General features: G+C 36.3%; 1 protein-coding gene across 2 annotated transcripts in view; it reads left to right on the top strand.

Annotated features, from left to right (window-relative positions):
* The window catches only part of gnas (GNAS complex locus), a 32,033-nt gene that overhangs the window by 3,311 nt on the left and 8,457 nt on the right, over positions 1–20,265 (top strand). For both annotated transcript variants that reach the window (XM_023331401.1, XM_005800111.3), the window contains 4 exons: positions 4,616–4,688; positions 10,755–10,809; positions 10,931–11,050; positions 17,625–17,722. In XM_023331401.1, coding sequence (XP_023187169.1) covers positions 4,616–4,688; positions 10,755–10,809; positions 10,931–11,050; positions 17,625–17,722 — 346 coding nt within the window. The remainder of the gene's footprint in view (positions 1–4,615; positions 4,689–10,754; positions 10,810–10,930; positions 11,051–17,624; positions 17,723–20,265) is intronic.

The following is a 20,265-nucleotide window of genomic DNA, read 5'->3' as shown; positions in this document are numbered from 1 at the left end:
AATATGGTTTGGGGACATATTCTCTGGGTGGGGGGGTTTCTATGTTCTCTAGCAAAAAAGACGGTTATGAATGGAAAAAGTTAAAAATGTTCTCGTTTATGATGCGTACCGAGCATTAACATTTTATTTTGTTTTCTGTGTTTTGCGCGGTGAATTGACAAACTGCCTCAAATTACCTCACATTAGTGATTATTCAGTGAAATACATTCTGTGTTCTCAAACGCGCTCACACATCTTTAATGTGACGTGTTTGTTAAGAATTATTGCAAGTTATTTGGGAATAACTTACTACAAGCATTATATTTAGTAAAAATATTAAAATATTTAAATTCCACAATATTTGACTGAATGCACTGTTGGTATTATCCCCTTCATCGATATTATATAACATTTAATTGCTGTTTTGTGTTACAAAGAACTTACTCTTGCAAAAAACAAGGTTTTAATGCAAAGACAACAAATCTGCTATGTGTTTGTCTACTTTAAGATTAATAAATTAATGATCTCGCACTATTCCTACAAACCTGATTTCAAATATAGTTCCCTCTGAATTTCCATATATTTTCTTGGTAATCAAGTCTTCTTTTCACTTTACAAAAATCATACTTTATACCTTTAAGTGTGCTAAATTATGAAACAATTCGAGTTTAACCCAATCATAAACCTTAATTTCTACAACATCTTTTGATTTAATCCCAGAACAATAATGTTTTTCACCTGCAAAGAAAATAACTTGTGGTTTACTAGATACTTCACACTTCTCAATAATATCGACTTGAAAAGGTTTAGGTGCCAACACTAAACCTTGCAGGACTCTATATTGAATTGTGTTTGTTAACCCAGACACCCAGCTTTATTTGTCAACCATTTTTAGTGCCTATAATCCAATCAGCCAATCATTTAGTTTTACACACCTTTTTGAAAATTGTTCTAAAAACTTATTGAAAATCCAGATTGAAACTGCCTAATTTCTTTCTTTTTTTTTAACCATGTAAAGGTCCTTAAAAATTGTAAAAAGGAATGGCACGGGTCTATCATTGTCAAAATGATGCTTATCTCAATTTTTAAAGAACAGAAGAAACCCTAATCCTTTCTGGAAAAAGCAAGAAAGGGATTTGTCGATTTGAAGCATTTAATCATCATGAGAATGACTAAAATGTGTAGCCGAATTCATGCAACTATTAATTTCTGAGATAGCATTTCATCTTAAATGGGGAAAAAGTACAAGGGGGTGAAAGGTGTCATATTTCTTTTGTTTAAAATAACAGAAAAAAAAACTCCATCTGTTCTGATGCTTCACTTTTGGGAGAAATGCATTTATTAAGTCTATTACTTGTTGACTCACATTCTGTCAATCAATATGTTAAACATACCCGATTATGTTTAACAATTAAAGGTCTACTATTTTTGGAACAATTATGCTGTATAGTTTTTGTAATGCCTATATCGTTGTTAGTGCTAGCAGTACATTCTAAATGCATTTAGTTGCATTACAGCAGATTTGTTTCAAGTGTGCAGTTGCTGACATATTTTTGCTCTTTAACAAGCATAGAATAGTATTGTATATTGACAGCTGATCATTTTTAATTGAGGTAATGGTTAATTTAATTTCACTTTACATGAATATACCCAGAAGTGTGAAGTACCAAGTAATGGGGAGAGAGGAGGAGTTTGGGGGAAATGAGATCCAGCCTTTGATTTATTGATCTCTTTCTCATTTTGCGGTTGTTCTTCAGGCCTCATAGTTTTCACAGTTGAGACGCTGCTTCCTCCCTGCATGGCCTTCTGGGATATTGTTTTAGGAACCATTGTCAACAGTGTGACTGCCATTGCATAAGGCCAAAAAGGCAGCACTGTGATGGACTTTTTAGCCCGTTGCTCTCAGTCTGAAGGCCTGCCAGCATGAAAACATGCTGCAATTGTGTTTTATTGTATTATTAAGTAGCTTCTGATCCTAATTAAAGCAATTTTGTGTACTTTTTAGAGTTGATGTGTGCACTTTTTGTTACAGAATATTTAGATTTATTGGTTTAGAGTGGAAAAAATGATTATTTTAGCACTTAGGCCAAAAATCCCACCATAAAAGCTACCTCAGAAAGTCTAGAATCAGGTGTGGTGATTTTCCTAGTCAGAATACGTATGTGGGGAAAAATAGACTTAGATTTTTTTTTTTTTCTTTTTTTGGTTTTTGAAAATAGAAATATGTGAATTTTTGAAAAATAAATGTTTATTTGTTTCCATGTAGATGATGTCCTTTAAATCTGACTTCCAACATGATTACTAATGTTTTTACATGGCTCAGTTGCTTTTTTAGCTGATTTCCAGAGCCCAAAAATAAGACTTCAGAAACCAAAAAGGACCATTTCCCTTTCAGATCGGAACTTAAACTGGATCCATGCTGTTCCAGCCAGAACCTGTCTACATCCTAAAAAAAGTATAGACATTAGTGATTTTTAATATCAGCTAATGAAATAAAGAAAATTAAAACTGTGTATAGAAGAATCTGTATTTATTTGGATAATTTATGCCTTGATTTTGACATATAGAGACTCTAAATTGGAACAAATAAGTAGGAAAATTGCTCCTTTTTCTTTCTAATCAGAAGACAAAAGGCTTTTTTTCATGATTTGAGGAATGTACAATACATCTGAATTATAAGTATATGTTTTCTCATCAAATATCCAGAATGTGGTTGGAAAGATTATTGAAATGTGAGTGTAGAATGCAAAGTATAGAATTTTAAAATGAGAAATGCCCAATGGACATAATTTGGCAGGTTATTGTTTTGTTTTTTCCCAGGAAGTTTTTACCCGTTGGGTAAAGATTGAGTTTGAAAGTTACACTACCACAACCTAAATAGGTCAGTATGTAGTATTCAATTGTTATATGTTCATGTATGTGTGAGTTTTTACTTATTTTATAAAATTGATCATGTTGTGTAGATTGATCTAAAAATCATAGTGTTTGATTAGTTTGTTTCCAGTGAGAAGGGATCACGTTTGACAAGCTGATATTTTTCTCATGGAGGAAGTTGTGGCGACGTTAGAACAGTGGGACAAGACCCAAAACAATGATGTGTGCCATTAAAGTTGGTTCCCTTTTTTTCTTTTTATTGTAACTTCGTACACATCCATGGCGTTATTAGCTTACCTTTTGTGCATATATAAATTTATACATGGATATGGCTTTACTGTGGTCTATAAAAACAGAGAATATAAGGGTCTCTCTACAGTTACATGTAGTGCAGCCAACAGTCTGTGGTGGGTTTTTTTCCCCTTCTGTTTAGGTAGTTTGGTTTTTAATTTGCCCATTTGTGAAGTAGTCAGTATCCAGGGATTGGCTGGAGCTGATTAAACCATTAGCAGGATTTTAATCCCTGTTTTTAAAGAGCATGTTTCATCTCAACATTTGAGATTTGGATTATTGCGACCCGGCCCTCTGCACTCAAAATACACCATTCTTTAGTGCTGAATTATTTTAGCCTTGATTTATGAGTGTATGCATCCCATGAGTTTCAAGTTGAACCATCCCTCCTCCCTCCACCCGTCTGGTCAGGTGGTGAGAGGCGAGGTGCGCCTCAAACACATTGCCACCCCGTCAGAAATCCTTTATTATTAACCTGATATTTATTAGTGTTTTACTTACAGTTAGTAATTTTAGTGAGCTAAAAACACGTAGCTAATCCTAGCTGTTGTAGCCTGGTCTGAAGCAGTCTACCTCGGCAGAATAAACCTCTGTGATAACTTCTGTGATTCTGGTTTTGTTAAACAAAATCAAAGACGGTTTAGGCCTGAAAACTCTGAAAATCTGGAGTTAATCCATCATCGAGGACATTTACAAAAAGCAACACGCAGGAAAAACATTGGTCAGCCCAAGAAGAGCTGCAACCTGGTTCTTCTGTACAGTATGCAGCTCATTCCTCACCTAGCTGTGCTTTCTGCAGGGCCGACATTACAGAGCAGGAGATGTGAGTTTCGTTCTGACAGCAGACAGTGAGTAGGGACCTGCCGATGCACAGTCAACGTCCCAGCAGGACCACGTAGCGTTAATTTTAGTTTGTGGTCAAACAGACACAAAACACTCAAGCCAATACTCACTCCAGCAAGACTTTAACTTGTCTGTAAGACTCGTGTATTGACAGGAATACTTTGTTATATTATCAATAATTTAACTGTTCACTGTGGCCATTCACCACCTTTACCCCACTTTAAATATACTTTTAGCAGATCAGTGGTTCAGGATTTTGGGTTTCCCAGTCTCTAGCCTGGCCAGTTGCCTTCCTACGCAATTCTACTGGATTCTCATCAACCTACAGTGGTCCGCTCTTGGGTTTGGTCTGTTTTTTTTTTTAATTTTTGCATACCATTTTGTGACTCCTGGTTATTTTTCTTGAAAAGTCCAAAGTCACGATTCAGTCTGAACACAGAAATATTTGAATATGTGGACTTAAGGCAGGACTAGTCCCAAAAAATTATAGTTGACGGTGCATTTTCCTTTAATAAAATGAAAAGCTTAAACAATTCAAACATCTGTGCTGATCTTTAGAAAGTGGCTTTTTTAGATGTACAGGGTTTTTTGGTTTCTTTTTAAAACAAAATACCTTTTTTTTCCTCAGGAGCTGGCGAGTCAGGAAAGAGCACCATTGTGAAACAGATGAGGATCCTACATGTCAACGGCTTCAATGCAGAGTGAGTACGATTCACAATCGAGCCATACCTGCTGTTCACTAAAGCTCACGGTGCATCGAGATGTCTGGGCTGAATATTCTCTCTTTTTGTTCAAAATTACAAAACAACCTAAACATAAATACATAAATAAATTAGTTTTTTATATGTATAAAAACTATCAACTTTTTTTGGATTTTTGAGTAACACACCTCAGTTTTTAAGTGGCCTCCTAAGTCAACAAAACTCATGTAACATGCCAGAAAGTAGAGCTGATTATGCACAGTTACACGTTATATAAACAGCTATTTTAAGTAATTGTAAGCTCTTCTAATTTCTGTCTGATGTGCATTCCAGGTGAGCTACAGGTGGGCAGCTCCTCTCAATGAGCTGCATTTTCACTACCAGCGAGGAATTTCTTTGGTTGAGGCGCTACTTTATCCTCACACTTAAATGTTTCAGATTATAACACAGACTTTAATAACATACAGATAGCTTGGGTAAATACAAAAAGCTGTTATTTGTAAGTGATAATTTTATTTGTTATGAAAATAGCTTTCCAAACCAGCGTGGTCCTTTGTGGGGGAAAAAAAAAATTTACAAACCGCCCATCAAATTCACTTTGTGGTGCACTGTTGACTCATGCAGGAGATCATAAAAAAAACAAAACAACAACAGCTGAAGCACTGCAGGTCTCACTTGCTTCAGATAAGGCCAGTGTTCATGATTCAACAATAAGAAGGAGTCGGGGCGAAATTAGCTTCCTTTGATGATCGCTAAGACTTTAGAGAAAATGTTCTGTGGAGTGACACGAAAGAAGTGGAAAATGACGCTGTGAATTTTGTTTAGCAGAAACTCCTCAAGGACAACGCCCAGGCACCGGTCCATAATCCTAGCCACCTCTAATTGGCTAAAAAGAATCACAATTGGTCCAGTCAAAGTCCAGAGTTAGCTTCCATTGTGATGCAGGAGTATTACCTTAAACGTCCTGAATTATATAATATTTTGCAGTGGTGTTACATTTTTTAATGGAAATTTTATTCCAGTTTTTGATGCCGATGGTGACACAAACGGTAGGACAGTTCATGTAGGAGTAAGTCGGCTTGGCCAGGTTGTTCTCCCCTCCAAAAAATAAAAAAAAATATCCAAATTTAAACATTACATTTTGTATTCACTCCATTTTCAAATATTTATATGTATGTTTTTTTAAATTCTTCTCTGTCTTGTCGGATGACAAAAAAGCAAAATCAGAAAAAATCTCTAAGAGGGCAAATACATTTTCACTTCATATGTGACAATATAAACTGCTGATATAGTTTAGAGTCAATAAAAATATGCACATCTTGGAACCGGTTTTCATTTGGAAAGTGTACAAGCTCCTGAAAAGAAGAACCAAAACCTGACAGGAAGTTGAAGTAAGTGAGACCTCTACAATAAAAACAAAACAGGGAATGCAAAGAGAGAACAAGAAAACACTAAAATTATATGCTTTGGTAAACTCTGAGGTACCCTGTTCTATAGTACAGAAAATATTGACTTGTTTGTCTTCACTCAAATTAACTTGATGGGTGTCCCATTGTTTATCCATAGGCTTTCATATGTTGTTGGTCCAACCTTTGCATCTTCTATGGGAAGGCTTTTTTTGTGCTTTTGGGAAATTTTGGACCATTCTTCCAAGAGGACATTTGGGAGGTCAGACACTGATGTTGGATGACCCTGGCTAATTGTATCGCCAGTTTTTAGAGCTGATGCTGTGATAGCTCTGGTTGGATTGGTTCATGTTTAGTTGCCATGACTGCTGATTAACTTGTGTTTTACCACATGGGTTGTAACCCAGCTTTGAGAAACCTTGTGGGAAGTCTGACGCACTGATTGTACAATGTGATCTTTCCTTTTTTGTAAAGTTCTGGACACAAACCGATAGTCACTTTTTTTTTCCACATCTCTCCAGAAAGCTGATCTCTTCCCGTCTTTGTTTGTTTCTAGACCACATTCTTGAGTCTTGCTTATTTTAGTGAGCCAAAAAGGAATTTGTGTGTGAGTTATTGTGTGTCATTGACTAAGCGTGGTTTGGTCTGGTGGTGGTCATGTATTGGACGGGACAGAAGAATCTTTGCAAGGCTTGACTAGAAAATCAGCACCTTAGGCAGACTAGAGCATATGACCCAGTGTGTGACTCCACAACACTGAACAGTGTTTGTGTGCGCATAACACTGTTTTTATACAAAGCGTACATGTCTGTCCACATCCTGCGTAGGGATGGATGTGTCTGTCCAGCAAACTTGACTACACCACAAATTGGACAGCAGACAATAGCTAACTTTCCCCACATTCAATAAACTGGAGTACCATCATCTAAGTTTGTTGACGCATGAGTGTGTCTGACTGTGTGGGTGAGATGTGTGACATTAAATAACTTTTGTCAGTGAAGATCTGTTGAGACCAAAACAGCAGACTGGTTGCTAGTGGGGGTTCACATGTCAGGCATAGTAATGGGTTTTAATTTCCACAGATCTTCCAGCACGACGTAAATATGCTGATTTAGGACCTCAAATGTTGAGTGGTGCTAGCGATGAAAGATTTGAGGTGAATGGAAGAAGTGTTGTGGTAAAGTCAGAGTAATTAGCTTGTCACTGGAAGATTGCTGCTATCTGCTGTTGGTCAGATTTGGGATAATGAATGAAACACCCACTTAGATCTCCATGTTCCTTTTAACTGTGATGACTGCACTGTTTTTGGCCAAGGCATTCACCACTGGAGCTTTCAAGTGGTCAAAACAAAGGAATAAAACTGTGTGAAACTTTTTGGGCTAAAAAAAAAACCCTCTTTTGAATCCAAAAGCTGACTATGAACAATACATTTCATGCCCCAAAAGATTAAAATAAAAGTTGAAAGAAGATGTACTGCTCAAAGTTCAGCCTTTGAGGGGTTTTTTCACATTGTTGAATTGGGGGTTTCTATTTCAGTCGAATTTCACACTCGCAGTACTGTGCAAGTTTACTCTTAGCAAGGGCCAGTTTTAAATTCTATTTTCATAAGTTAGAACCAAACTAATTCACAAGTCACTACTCAAAATGTCTTAAATCATGGTCTAGATTTTTTTTATATATATTATTTTGTATGAAATAAAGGTTAAGTCATAGAATCATTCTCCAAAAACATTTTAATACTTGTTAACATAAATCAGATAAAAAAAAAAAAAAAGTTTTGTTCTTTTCACACAAAGAAGCATACGGAAGAGGATTAGGGCAACTGAAAAATTAAAAAAAATTATTCTGACTTTAATCTCAGAATTCTGAGACTTTAATCTCAGAATTCTGTTTCTTTTTTTTTTTTTTCGGTGGCCCTAATCCTCTTCCGTAGAAGCATAATTTAATTCATGTGAATTGTTAATAAGTTGACCACATTGAGATTTTGTCTGCCTCGGTCACATGAAACAAAACGAGTCTGAAATGTCATCTGAGACAATTAGAAAAATCTAAATGTGTAAAATACCGAAAAGTAAGATGTGGAAATGCAGATTCATTCCAGCAGACTTCAGAGCAGTAAACATAATAATGGGACCCTGGCACAATATATATGCAAATACTAAAAGTTTTAACAAGGGGAGCCTTTAACTGCACCTGCACAAAAACACAACAGTCACCACGCACTTACCTTTGAGGGAAAATAAAAATTTTCTAGTTTTTAAACTTTCTCTTAAGTTTCTCAGATTGTAGAGATAATTGCTAAATACAGCTCTGTTCATTTATGGCAGATGAAGCTTCAAGTAACTTCTGGGTTCAAAAATATTCTGGCAAAAATTCTCCTACCCCCAAAGTGCTTTGAAATACTTGAAATAGTCGGGAACAACTTTATTAGTGGACTGATACATTCAACTTGTGGCCTTTATGACCCTGGTGAAGGGCGCAGGGCGAAACTCTAATCAAGTTATCTTCTAGACTTTCAAGTGTTGCTGGGGTTCTTCAAGAAAGCCAACAGTACTCCTGAACACACTGATTTCAAAGTGATTATGCATAAGTTTGTATACAGGAAGTATTTGTAATGCGGTATTTCTTTATAAATTGGTGTTTGTCTTTCTTGGTTGTGCTGTTTACTGCTCTACTACTGTATAAATTTAATTTTCTTTCATTTCCTTTAGATTCGTAAAATTTTACTTGACTGTTGAGTTTTCAAGTTTGGCTACAAAGGTCTGTGATTGGGTCAAATCTTAGCTGTTAAATGTTTCAATGAAATGTCGACAGAAGTTGTCGACGTTTCACAATCAAATTAAAATCTTTAAAGTAGTATGCTTAACTGAAATTGTGATACTTTGATGTGATACAAAAACTAAATTGCTTTCCACATAGTAGCTGACATAAACTCATAATGCTGAAATATAAGAAGAATATGGGCAGTTTGCTGCTGCAGCTGATCAGATGAATCCCAACACAAAACAAACCAAACCTAAAACATCTTAACAAAAACAACAAAAAGAACAAGAAGCAGAGACACAGAGGCTAAGAGCCTCACACTCAACACTGCACAGTGAGCACACACACAACACACACAATCATGTGATTTATAATGACTATCAGGTTGAAAATGTAAACAGGGCCTTCTCAATCTCCCTTCTAACCCGATAAATCGTCCTGCGTCCCCTCCTTCACTGTTTCCCCATATTGGCGCACAGTGACCTCACAGGTGGCTTGTCTTAGAAAATGGAAATCATCTTTATTTTTTGTCCCTCATTGAGCTGATGCCAGAGGAGCCTTGAACAAAATATTGAATGTCTGGTATGTGTGAGTGACCAACGCTTTCAAAAAGTAGAGTAGCAGTCATTACAGGGTCAGTCTAGGCTTTTCCATTTGGATTTCTTTTGGCGGGTTTTTTAGTTGATTTATCGCGCATTGCCAATAAAGAACAAGCAAACTGGGCCTGATATATAATCCCTTCTTTTAGATTAAATGCAGAGTAATTGTTCTGGTGGTATACATTCATCAGACATTTTAGTTTGACTGGTTTTTGCTCTTTTTTTTTTAAATTGTCCTTTTTATGTTCACGTTGACTCTGCACATAAATCTGACATTAACAGTAAAAGTAGCGCATAAGTTTAAAGAAAGAAATAGGCAGCGTTCGCCCCTTTTCACTGACGTGGAGCCATCATAAACACAATGCCCTGTTGTCTTGGCAGGCTCAAGGTGAAAGATGGACAAACTGGCTCATTGGTTGCCTTTATTAGAAACATTCCTATCACAGAGAGTCCCAAATGTCTTGTACACACAGCTATCATTCACATTGCACAGACATAATTCCTGCACCGCGCGTGGCGATGAAGGTCTGTTTACCCTTCCAGATCAAAAACAAACTCTTTTGCGATGCGATGAAGTGAGCCCTGTCAACTCCCTTTGCTGCACTTTTCATACATGCTGCTGAAATTCGCCGGATTAAAGTACAAGAGAAAAGACTTGAGTTAGTTTTCCTGTCGCACCGTATATTTCCAATCAATGTTTTACCTCAATAATTTTGCGTGTGGGATTTTTCTGTTGAAGACATAAAATGTTTAAAATATTGACATATCAAGTGAATTGCTTGCAAGACAAAAAAAAAATGTATGCTCTCGGAGAATGTGCTACGTACGTTTTTCATGTTGCAACTAAGTAAAAACTGTTTTGTATTTGCATAAAAGTTCTAAAACAAATAGCAACACTGGTACAACAAGCTGACGTTAGTTAGTTAAGTTGTCTGCTCAGGTTGTCAGCCTGTAATGAGGTAATTCGCCTTTTTTTTTAAATCTTTGATTTAATGTAAAACTTTCAGATTTCCTAACTTCTAACATTACTTTTGAATGCCAGTTTTATAGTATGGACCAATTGGGAGTCTTAGTTTTAAAATTTAATGAATTGCTTTATTTCATATTGTCATCTTTCTAAAAAGAAAAATAATGGCATGCAGGTTTTATTTTGTTTTGTTTTTTTTGCCAAAAAAAAAAAAAAAATCACTTTTAGCCAAACCAATGACTTTCATTATTTTAGGAAAGTGATGATATGAAACTTCTAATGGTTTTTGTCTCACAATTTCTAACACAAATGTCTGTTTTGTTTGTTTCAGAGAAAAGAAGCAGAAAATTCAGGACATCAAGAACAATATTAAGGAGGCTATTGAGGTAAGTGACTCGTTGAACAACTTTTCTGTCTGTCTTCTCTTCAGCATTTAAAAGTCTTGTTATAATCTGATGTTTTGTTTTCTATTTGTGTTTTCATTCTGGATTTGTGTGCTTGTGACAGACCATAGTAACAGCCATGAGCACACTGACGCCACCAGTGCAGCTGGCCTGTCCAGAGAACCAGTACAGAATCGAATATGTTCTCAACCTCGTCAACCAGAAAGACTTTGACTTTCCATCGGTGAGTTGCACAATAACTTTTGCACCCACTACCGGGATATACTCCTGATACAAATATCTTCTATTTATCTCCCTCTTGTGTCGGCTGTATTGATATTGAAACATGTTTTACATGGTAGCAGGTCTGTTGCTTATACGGTGCATTCACTTGTCGGGGAAATATTGGATTATTGAGCTTCTATTACATAGTGCTGTCCTCCTTCTTCACACCTGGATCAAATGAATGTCTCCTTACTGCTGATTTGGAAATTCAGTCTATGTTTTAGAATTAACTGGTCTGGGTCAACCCTAGGATAAACAATTTTAATTATTCATTGCATTTTTGTTAACGGCTCTTATTGTTAGCTTTTTAGTACTGCGGTGTTGTGATGTAAAAAAAATATATATATATATAAAGATTCTGCAGCTTTAGTCGTCGTGCAGCTGATCAATTCACCTACAATTTTATCGAATATTTCATCTCCGGAGATTAGTAGTGAACTTCTTTTTGTAGAAGCCACAGGTATCAGCTGTGTTTGTGTTTTAGTCCCAGTTCCCCAGCTGACAGTCCCACAGCCCAGGTGTTGAGTAGTCACTGTCCCCTGAGGTCAACCCCATGGGTAGTTTCTGTGTGGGCTCAGTATTCCCAGTGGGATTTTAACTAATTATTCAGCCTAAAGGCCTAACTTGAGCCGCCTTTGGGGCCAAACCTAATTCAATATACAGTCTCACCTCTCAGTGAAATAGGAGTGTTTGTGTTACAACCACTGGAGAGATGTGTCTGCAAACCTTTTTGTTGTCAAACCTGAAGTTTTATAGTGTCAGAGCACTGCAGCATGTGGGTTACTTGGAATTTGTTTGCAGCCTGTCAGCAGACAAGCCTTGTTGTTTTCATCCCCATCTTGTTTATTGTTGTTTAGTTGTTTTTTTTTACAGTATTAATACTTTCAAGGGCTCATAGGATATTTAAATTTAATATAAGAGTCCGCTGTGAAATTGGTGCAAAGAGGATTGTAGAGTTTCCATTAACCTTTTGGGTACATGCATGTTCTGATCTTGACTGTCTGAACAAAAGACACCCTCGTGTTTTTATGTATTCATTCTGTTCTGTAATTTAACCACAGACCTTGAGTGAATGTACAACTTTGTTTTATTTTGGTTAAAAAGAAAGCATTGTGTACAATATCACCCTGCAGGAGTGGACTGAAGCAGGGCTTCATAACATTAGGAAACCATCTGCATGTTTTGTTTCTGCTGAATACAGCATTAACAGTATTGTGATTAAGTCACATTCTCTTGGCAGTTTTGTTTTTCCCCATCATCATAGTGTCCAATCGTTTCTTCAGGATCTTTAGCATCTCAGCCACTAAAATCTACATCAGATGTGCATCAAAGACACTGAAAGTAACTGCAAACAGCCAAATGTATTATTGAAATGCAACTCACTCCAAATATTTTGGTGAATTGCAACTGTTGAAATTCAAAATGATTATGCTGCCACACACTGAAGCTGACGCTTATCTGTTCACATTTGTTACAGTCGTCAAATTAAGAAAACATGAAACTGTGAAATGTTCTATTCTAACAATCTTTAGTTGATTTTTATAGCAATTGAATAAGATTTCATTCTTTATGTTTATGTAATTCTTTTTCGTTTTGTTTTGTTGGGGTTTTTTTAGCCATTAGGACACGGACTTACCACTGTGGTTTGGATAATTGTCTTGCTGCAAAACCCAACTGCATTTGAGCTTGGGATCACAAACTGATGGTCGGACTTTCACCACCACCGTGTTTGACTGCTCTTGCTCTTCTGAATTGATTTTAGGTTTAATCAAGATGCTACAGGAAGGATGCCTTCTGAAAATTTCCCCTTTTCCCCACCCTCAGCTCACAAAATATTTTTCCAAAAGTCTTAGGTTGACTTTTGACCATCTCATACTTATTGGTAAATATGAGATGGTTCTTTTTGGTCTGTTTGGTCGGCGGTGGTTTAACCTTAAGCCAGCCATTTTAGCTGAGACTAAATATTATTGTTGAATCATAAATGCTGACCATAAACCAGACAAGTGAGGCCTGCAGAGCTTCAGATGTTAGTTTGGTTTCTTATTGGATGAGTTTGTTGATGTGCTTTTAGAGTAGTTTTGGTAGGTGAGCCACTCCTGGGAAGGTTCACCAATGTTCCATGCTTTCTCCATTTGTGGATAATTGTCTTTACCGTTTACTGGGATCTCGTAGTTTTAGAAGTAGGTTTATAACATCTTCCAATCTAATAGATGTCAACCCCACAGGTAGTTAAAAATCTGTCCATATGTTTGTTGCTTGTCGAGATTGTTAAGCCTACTTCATGTTGCCAGCGAGGACCTTTGGGATTTCTTGATTCTTAAGCTCCTTCAAACTGCTGAAGGTTAAACATTTCCTCGTTCATGTTCCTCCTTTGAGTTTTTGTGCTGCGGTTTACAAAATTGTTATTCCAGTAAATCATATTCAAGTCAAAACTATGTTCACCAGACATTATGATTTCTGATCTTCATCGACATGAAGGCATTGAGTTCTTGCGCTGATACTGGGTGATATAGAGCTGATAGGCCGATTGTGTTTTTTTTTTTTTCTGTTTGCCCACAAGATGCCCTCCACTTCCCCATCTGTTGCTGCTACGCTGAGCAGTTGGGAGGCAATCATTTATTGCCGTTCATCATCAGTTGTCGTTTGGCGTTACTTGTTTGGTCGGTTGACTTGTTTTTGACGAGCATTGCATAGTTTCCAACTTAGAAAACAGGATGGCGAAAGTGTGTTTTGCATTCCACTGGAATTCATATTGAGGATTGTGTGTGGGCACGCTGAGAGAGTTATGTGTGTGTAACATGATCCCATTGAGTTACTTATTGTCATAGTTCAGTAGTGTAGGTATAGGGGGAAATGTTTGAATTTTCGGCGCTTCAGCTTGGATTGGTTGAATCATAAGAGCTGGGATTACGTAGCAGCCTGGTTCCATCAGATTATATTCTACAATTTTCAGAGAAAATTCAAAAAAATCAGAGGATTAATCTGTACATCCACTATAAAGTCAGTACCAATGCTGTGCCCAAACAAAACGAATGCAGGAAAAATGACCCAATTTCAAATACTTAATTATAAAACCCTACAGGAAATAATAAGTCAACTAAGCTCCAGTTCCTGCTGTCTGGATGTTTTACCCACACATTTCTTTAAGAAAGTCCTGCCTGTCGTTGCTTCTGATCTGATCCAAATAGTAAACTCATCGCTCTCGTCAGGCGTTTTCCCCCAGGCTTTGAAAACAGCAGTAATCAAACCACTTATAAAAAAGAACAATCTGGACAAATCACTAATGCAGAATTACAGGCTGACCTCTGACCTCCCATTCATCAGCAAAGTTATTGAAAAAGCTGTGTGTAAACAATTAACTAGCTTCCTAACTATAACCAACCTCTTTGACTCCTTCCAGTCTGGTTTCCATGGTTACCACAGCACAGAGACCGCCCTCGTAAAAGTGTTCAATGACATCCATATAAATACGGACTGTGGCAGAACCACAGTGCTGGTTCTGTTGGACCTCAGTGCAGCTTTTGACACTGTTGACCATGACATATTACTGAATCGACTGGAGAGTTGGGTCGGACTCTCCGGTCCAGTGCTAAACTGGTTTGAATCCTACATAAAGAACAGGGATTTCTTTGTTTCAATTGAAAACTTTTCATCAAAGAGGTCAAAGGTCACATGTTTAGGTACCCCAAGGTTCAATCCTAGGACCCTTTTATTCAATATTTATATGCTCCTACCAGCTCAGGTTATAAAAGGAAATAATATTAGCTACCATAACTATGCAGATGACACACAGCTCTACGTTACAATGTAGAGCTGTGTGACTCAGAACCCATCCAATCACTGAACAGATGCTTAGAACAGATAAATGTGTGGATGTGCCAAAACTTTCTCCAGCTGAACAGAAACAAAAACCAGGAAGGTAGAGCACATAACACCAGTTTTAAAGTCCCTACACTGGCTCCCTGTAGCTCAAAGAATAGACTTTAAAATACTGTTGTTAGTTTATAAATCACTGAACAGCTTAGCACCACAATACATTGAAGATCTGCTGTTGTTATTGTATCAACCTTCCAGACCTCTCAGGTCTTCTGGTTCTGGTCTGCTCTGCATCCCCAGAACCAGAACCAAACGAGGAGAAGCAGCATTTAGCATCTATGCACCACAAATTTGGACCAAACTTCCAGAAAACTGTATAATAGCTGAAACACTGACCTCTTTTAAATCTCGACTAAAAACCCACCTGTTTAGGATTGTATTTGAAATGTAATCAATTACACATTTAATGATGGAACTTGACTTAATGCCATATTTTGATTGTTGATTCTATGTTGCATTGTGTTTCTGTGTTTGATATGATGCAAAGCACTTTGAAATGCCTTGCTGCTGAAATGTGCTATGCAAATAAAATTTGATTGATTGATTGATTCATTGATACAATCAAGACTTTTTGTACAGAAACTAATCATTACAGGGCAGTTTAGATGTGGTTGCTAATGGGGCTATGAGAGCAACATGTTTACTGATGCATTCATTTTATTTGTAAATCTGAGATGATTTAACCTTGAACCAGATTGCTGAACAACAGATAGAGCTTTAAATAACTTGGACAGACATGAAGTCCCTTTGTTTTCTGTTGTTCTTTGATTGCTTTTTTAACTGATTACTGGCAGAGTGATACATGGGATCATCTGCTTGTCACATTATACAAAATATTTATGATGAGAAGCACCATAATAATGTAAACCACTATTTTTATTTATTAACTTTTTTTTGCACTTTTTTTTTACCTAGGGTTTCACAAAATTAGTAAGATTTGGGATTTGCTATATTTTTGTTGAATATTTCAATGTCCTGCCTCCAGCAGATTCAGTACTAACAGGCTAAATATACTGTTTTATATTCTGTACCATAGCCCAATCAGAAATGTATTAGTACTATTGCACCATTTGAGATGTTAAATTATGATATATTGTCAATAGATTTGTGTCACTGTGGCATGAAATAGAAATAGGAAATATTTTTTGACTTTTTCTTATTTAATCTATCATGTAAGGAACAAAAACAGTATACAGATTGCTATTTCTTTGATTTATTCTGTTGTAGAACCCTAAAAGTGAATTATTGCACAAAAGACAAAATAGTTGTTTTTTTTTACATGTTAGTATTATATATATATTAGTAGCCATCAGCATTGTGGAGCCTGAAATCCTTCACGAAGTCCTGGCAAATTTCAATTCAAAATCAGTTTAAGTCAACCAAGAAGTCTGTTTCCGAGAGCTTAGTAGCACATTGTCACAAATTCTAAAAAGCAATGTTTAAAAATGCTTTTTGTTTCTTCACAAAGAAAATAAATGCTTAAGGAGAAGACAGGGAGTGCTAGTAGTTTGCTAGAAAATGATGTCCGGCCTTGTAATATTTTTCCAACTTTACGTACAAGACAAAGTTCTGTGCTGCATTCATTCGGGTTAGACTTCACTGGAAGAAAAGCTGATTTGTTGATCTGGCTCAAAGGAGGGACTTTAACTTAATTCATGACTTTGATAAACAAGACCTCAATTATCCTTGCTCAAACATGTCTGTTAGTGTAAAAAGACAAGTGAGTAAACAGGACTTCTGATATCATATTGGAAATGGTAAAAGACTAAATAAAAACAAATTTTGTGACTTTTCAGGCAGTTTCTGAAACTCAAAATAAAATGTTAGTTATGTCCATTCTATGGGTTAAATTATCTCGAAAAGGGTAATTAATTTCATTAACTCAAACACGAACTGAAGCATATTGTAAATCTTAATATTTCAAATCTTTTATTTCTCTTGATGATTTTCTGCTCACAGCTGATGGAAATAAACCACTTAATATAGCATTATCAAATCAGACCAATAAAAAACTTAATGAAAGGTATGTTCAATACCTGCTCAAAGGTTTCTTTTTTTTTTTTTTTTTTCTCAAAAGGTACGCCAGTGTCGTCAGAACGCCCATTATGTTTTTAATTGACGTGTATATGCGATGCCAGTTTGTCAGTAACTCTAAGAGATGTGAGGTGTTCCTTTTATTAGGCCCGAGCAGCAAAGCGCTGCGAAGGCCTATTGTTTTCATACTGTTTATTATTTACTTTGTTCCCCCTTCACCACTATTTACCTTCACAAGCACGTACAGGGGCGTCGCCCAGGCACAACGTACATTGCATGTGGTGTCAACAAAGTCGCTGCGCACCCACTGATCTCAGTCACACGTCATGGACAACAGACAACCTTGTCGCCTTTTCTGTCTCCTTTCATATCTGTCAAATTGTACCATAACACAACGACCTAAAACAGGAAGCGTTTCTGTCCGACGCGAGCCATCGATTAATCACGCAGATCAAGCCTGTTTGTTCACCTGCGTTAAACCAACATAAAAATATCCGTTATTGACTGCTTGCTTTTTTTCCTTCTTATTATTTTTCAGTGCATGGAGTAGTTCAAGTAAATCTGTTCATCAGAAACGGTGAAACCTTTTCTGACTCTCATCACGTTTCGCTCTTCCCCCTCAGGAGTTTTACGATCACGCAAAGACGTTGTGGCAGGATGACGGCGTCCGGGCGTGCTTTGAGAGATCCAACGAGTATCAGCTAATCGACTGCGCACAATAGTGAGTAACTTTGAGCGACGCAACTTTTCAGCCGTCCACTTTGCAAATATTTTTAATAGATTGCTGCAGTTATTTAAAATGCAATGAAATGGCCCTTAAGTGCAGGGATTTAAAAGGAACAAACCAGTATTGATACATTCAGAGTCATATTCTGCTGCTCGTCATTAAGAAAAATCTATGTGGTTCTTTGAACTGATTCAGGATGAAGTCCCCGGAGATTAATTAAAAATAAATAAATCAATAAAAATATTTTTCTACAATATATTTATTCATTTGGTTGATTTACGGTTACTCTTAAATTTCAGTCATATCATTGAAATCCAACTTGACTAAAAATCAAAAAATAAAAATGTAGAAAATTTCTAAAAGGTTGTCACAGTCTAAAAAAAAACTGCTGCTCATGTTCACTTAGATAAAAAAAATATCAATTTAGAGCAAGCTATAAAGGACACCAGGTTCAGGACATTATAATTATGGTTCATCCTTCACATTTGAGTTCATTTTTAACTTTCTAGCACTTCCTTCTTTCTACATTTTTAAATAAACACAGACAATAATTCAAATATTACAAATTTCAATGTTTTTCTGGCTGATTTAAATGTGTAGACATCCTTTTATCATCTCTTCCAAAATACAGAGGTGAAAATTCATACTTTATGTATGCTTACCGTCGTTGGAAGTGGATTTTATTTCTGTGTCACAGAATTATACAGATGCTCTGATAAAACATTAATGGTCAGGATTGTGTTTTTATGGAAAATGTTTGGGTTTTTTTGTTGTTTTTTCTCACTAATTACTGTAACCAGTGGTGTCTTATTCCAGTTATCAAGCTCAGACATCTGGAATCTTTAAATGCTAGGATTCATCAGACATGCAGTAACTGTAGTGAAAAGGTCAGTACTGAGAGTTTTGTGAAATTTGAAGATGTGGTGAGGAGGAGGATGAGCGACCGGTCCCCTGGGGACTGGAAGTGGACCCTGCTGCTCCAAACGTTTTTGTTCATTTCATTGCTGTAGATATTGTTCTAAAACCGAGTTCATTTGGTTTACATTTATCTTCTAACCTTAGTCATTCCGCTCAGGACATGTAAAAGAAGAAGAAAAAAGTGATCTATATGTGTTAAAATTCATTAATTAATTACTCAAAATGAACTTGTTTAAGCCCTGTTTTAAATTTTGTATTGCTAAAGCGAAAACAAAAATGTTAATCTGGCAAGCAGCTATGAAATTGACACAGCAGTATTTAAAAAAACAAAAAAACAAGTGACTGGTTGAATATTTTTCTTACATATTTAGTTATTAAGGTATTTTGTATTTTTTTCATATCAGATTCATCAACTCTGGGACTTACTGTTTGAGCTTTTTGGATGATATTCATATTTTTCAAACACAGAAGCTCTTAATACTGTCATCTGATCTTCAAATATCAACAACTGCCTGTAAACTATTCGCCACAGTTCCTGTCCAATTTTAACCCAAACCAGCTAAGTTTTGACTTTAGAGACGAATCTCGCCGCAGAGACCAGACTTTATGTGCTGACTCACTTCTCAGATCCATTACCGTAAAGAGAATAAAATAATCTGTTTAATGTGAGTGAGTCAAGTCCTGACACATCATGGGAACAATTACTGTGGCTAAGACAGAGGTATATTAATGGTGGACTGAATATCTATGTGATGTAGTGCTGCTCCTTCATTTTTCCTGACATGAATAGATAATAACATAATTTCTGTATTTAAAAAAAAAAAAAAATTCCGGCTTGGAGTTCGGACTCTAGAAGCTTGATGCATCTTTGCTTTGTCCCCTTTGTTTATTTCAATGCCCTCTTCAATTGTCAAAGAATAATTAGGCATAAAAATACATAAAGCGTACTGTGTATTTTATAACCCAGTTGTGAAAGATTCTGTAATTTCTTGGCTCTCTCGATGTGCTTTTGACCCCAGTCGGATGTTTTGTTGAGACAGCTGTGACCCTGTTTTGCACTATTAGCAGTCCGCAGTGTTTCTCCGAAGTCCTCTTGATAAACATGAATTAAATCTACAGGAAACATTCAGGCTGAATGTGGAATTTATTCAGTTTTTACATGAAGGTGCTAAAAGATCCGACCCTCCAGTGGCATCTAGTAGAAGCCACGGTTATTACAGTTAACTCAAACTAACAAAATAACAAAAAGTGAAATTGAGAAATCATTTTTATTAACTGAAATAAATAGAAATGGTCATTAATTAGCTATAGCTAACTGAAACTGTATTGTACATTTATAAAACTAGCAAAAATACTGAAATTATAGATAAAATACACTTTGTTTACATGTTTATGAATCAACTTATTAGCCTTTCGAACTGATGTGAAATATACAGTATATATATATATATATATATATATTTTTTTTTTCCCACACAAGTGTCGGCACATTACCATACTCCATACGATTCCTAGCAGAACGTGTGCTAGTCCGCAAAATGGTGACATCAAAAGTTGGGAGAAAACACCAGTCAGCTGGTTGTCCCACAATAATTTAAAATAAATTTGAAAATCTTGTT

The sequence above is a fragment of the Xiphophorus maculatus genome, chromosome 1 (genome assembly GCF_002775205.1).
Source record: "Xiphophorus maculatus strain JP 163 A chromosome 1, X_maculatus-5.0-male, whole genome shotgun sequence".
In the NCBI taxonomy this organism is placed as follows: domain Eukaryota; kingdom Metazoa; phylum Chordata; class Actinopteri; order Cyprinodontiformes; family Poeciliidae; genus Xiphophorus; species Xiphophorus maculatus.
Note: the sequence above shows the minus strand (reverse complement) of the source record. Positions and strands in the feature narration are given on the sequence as shown.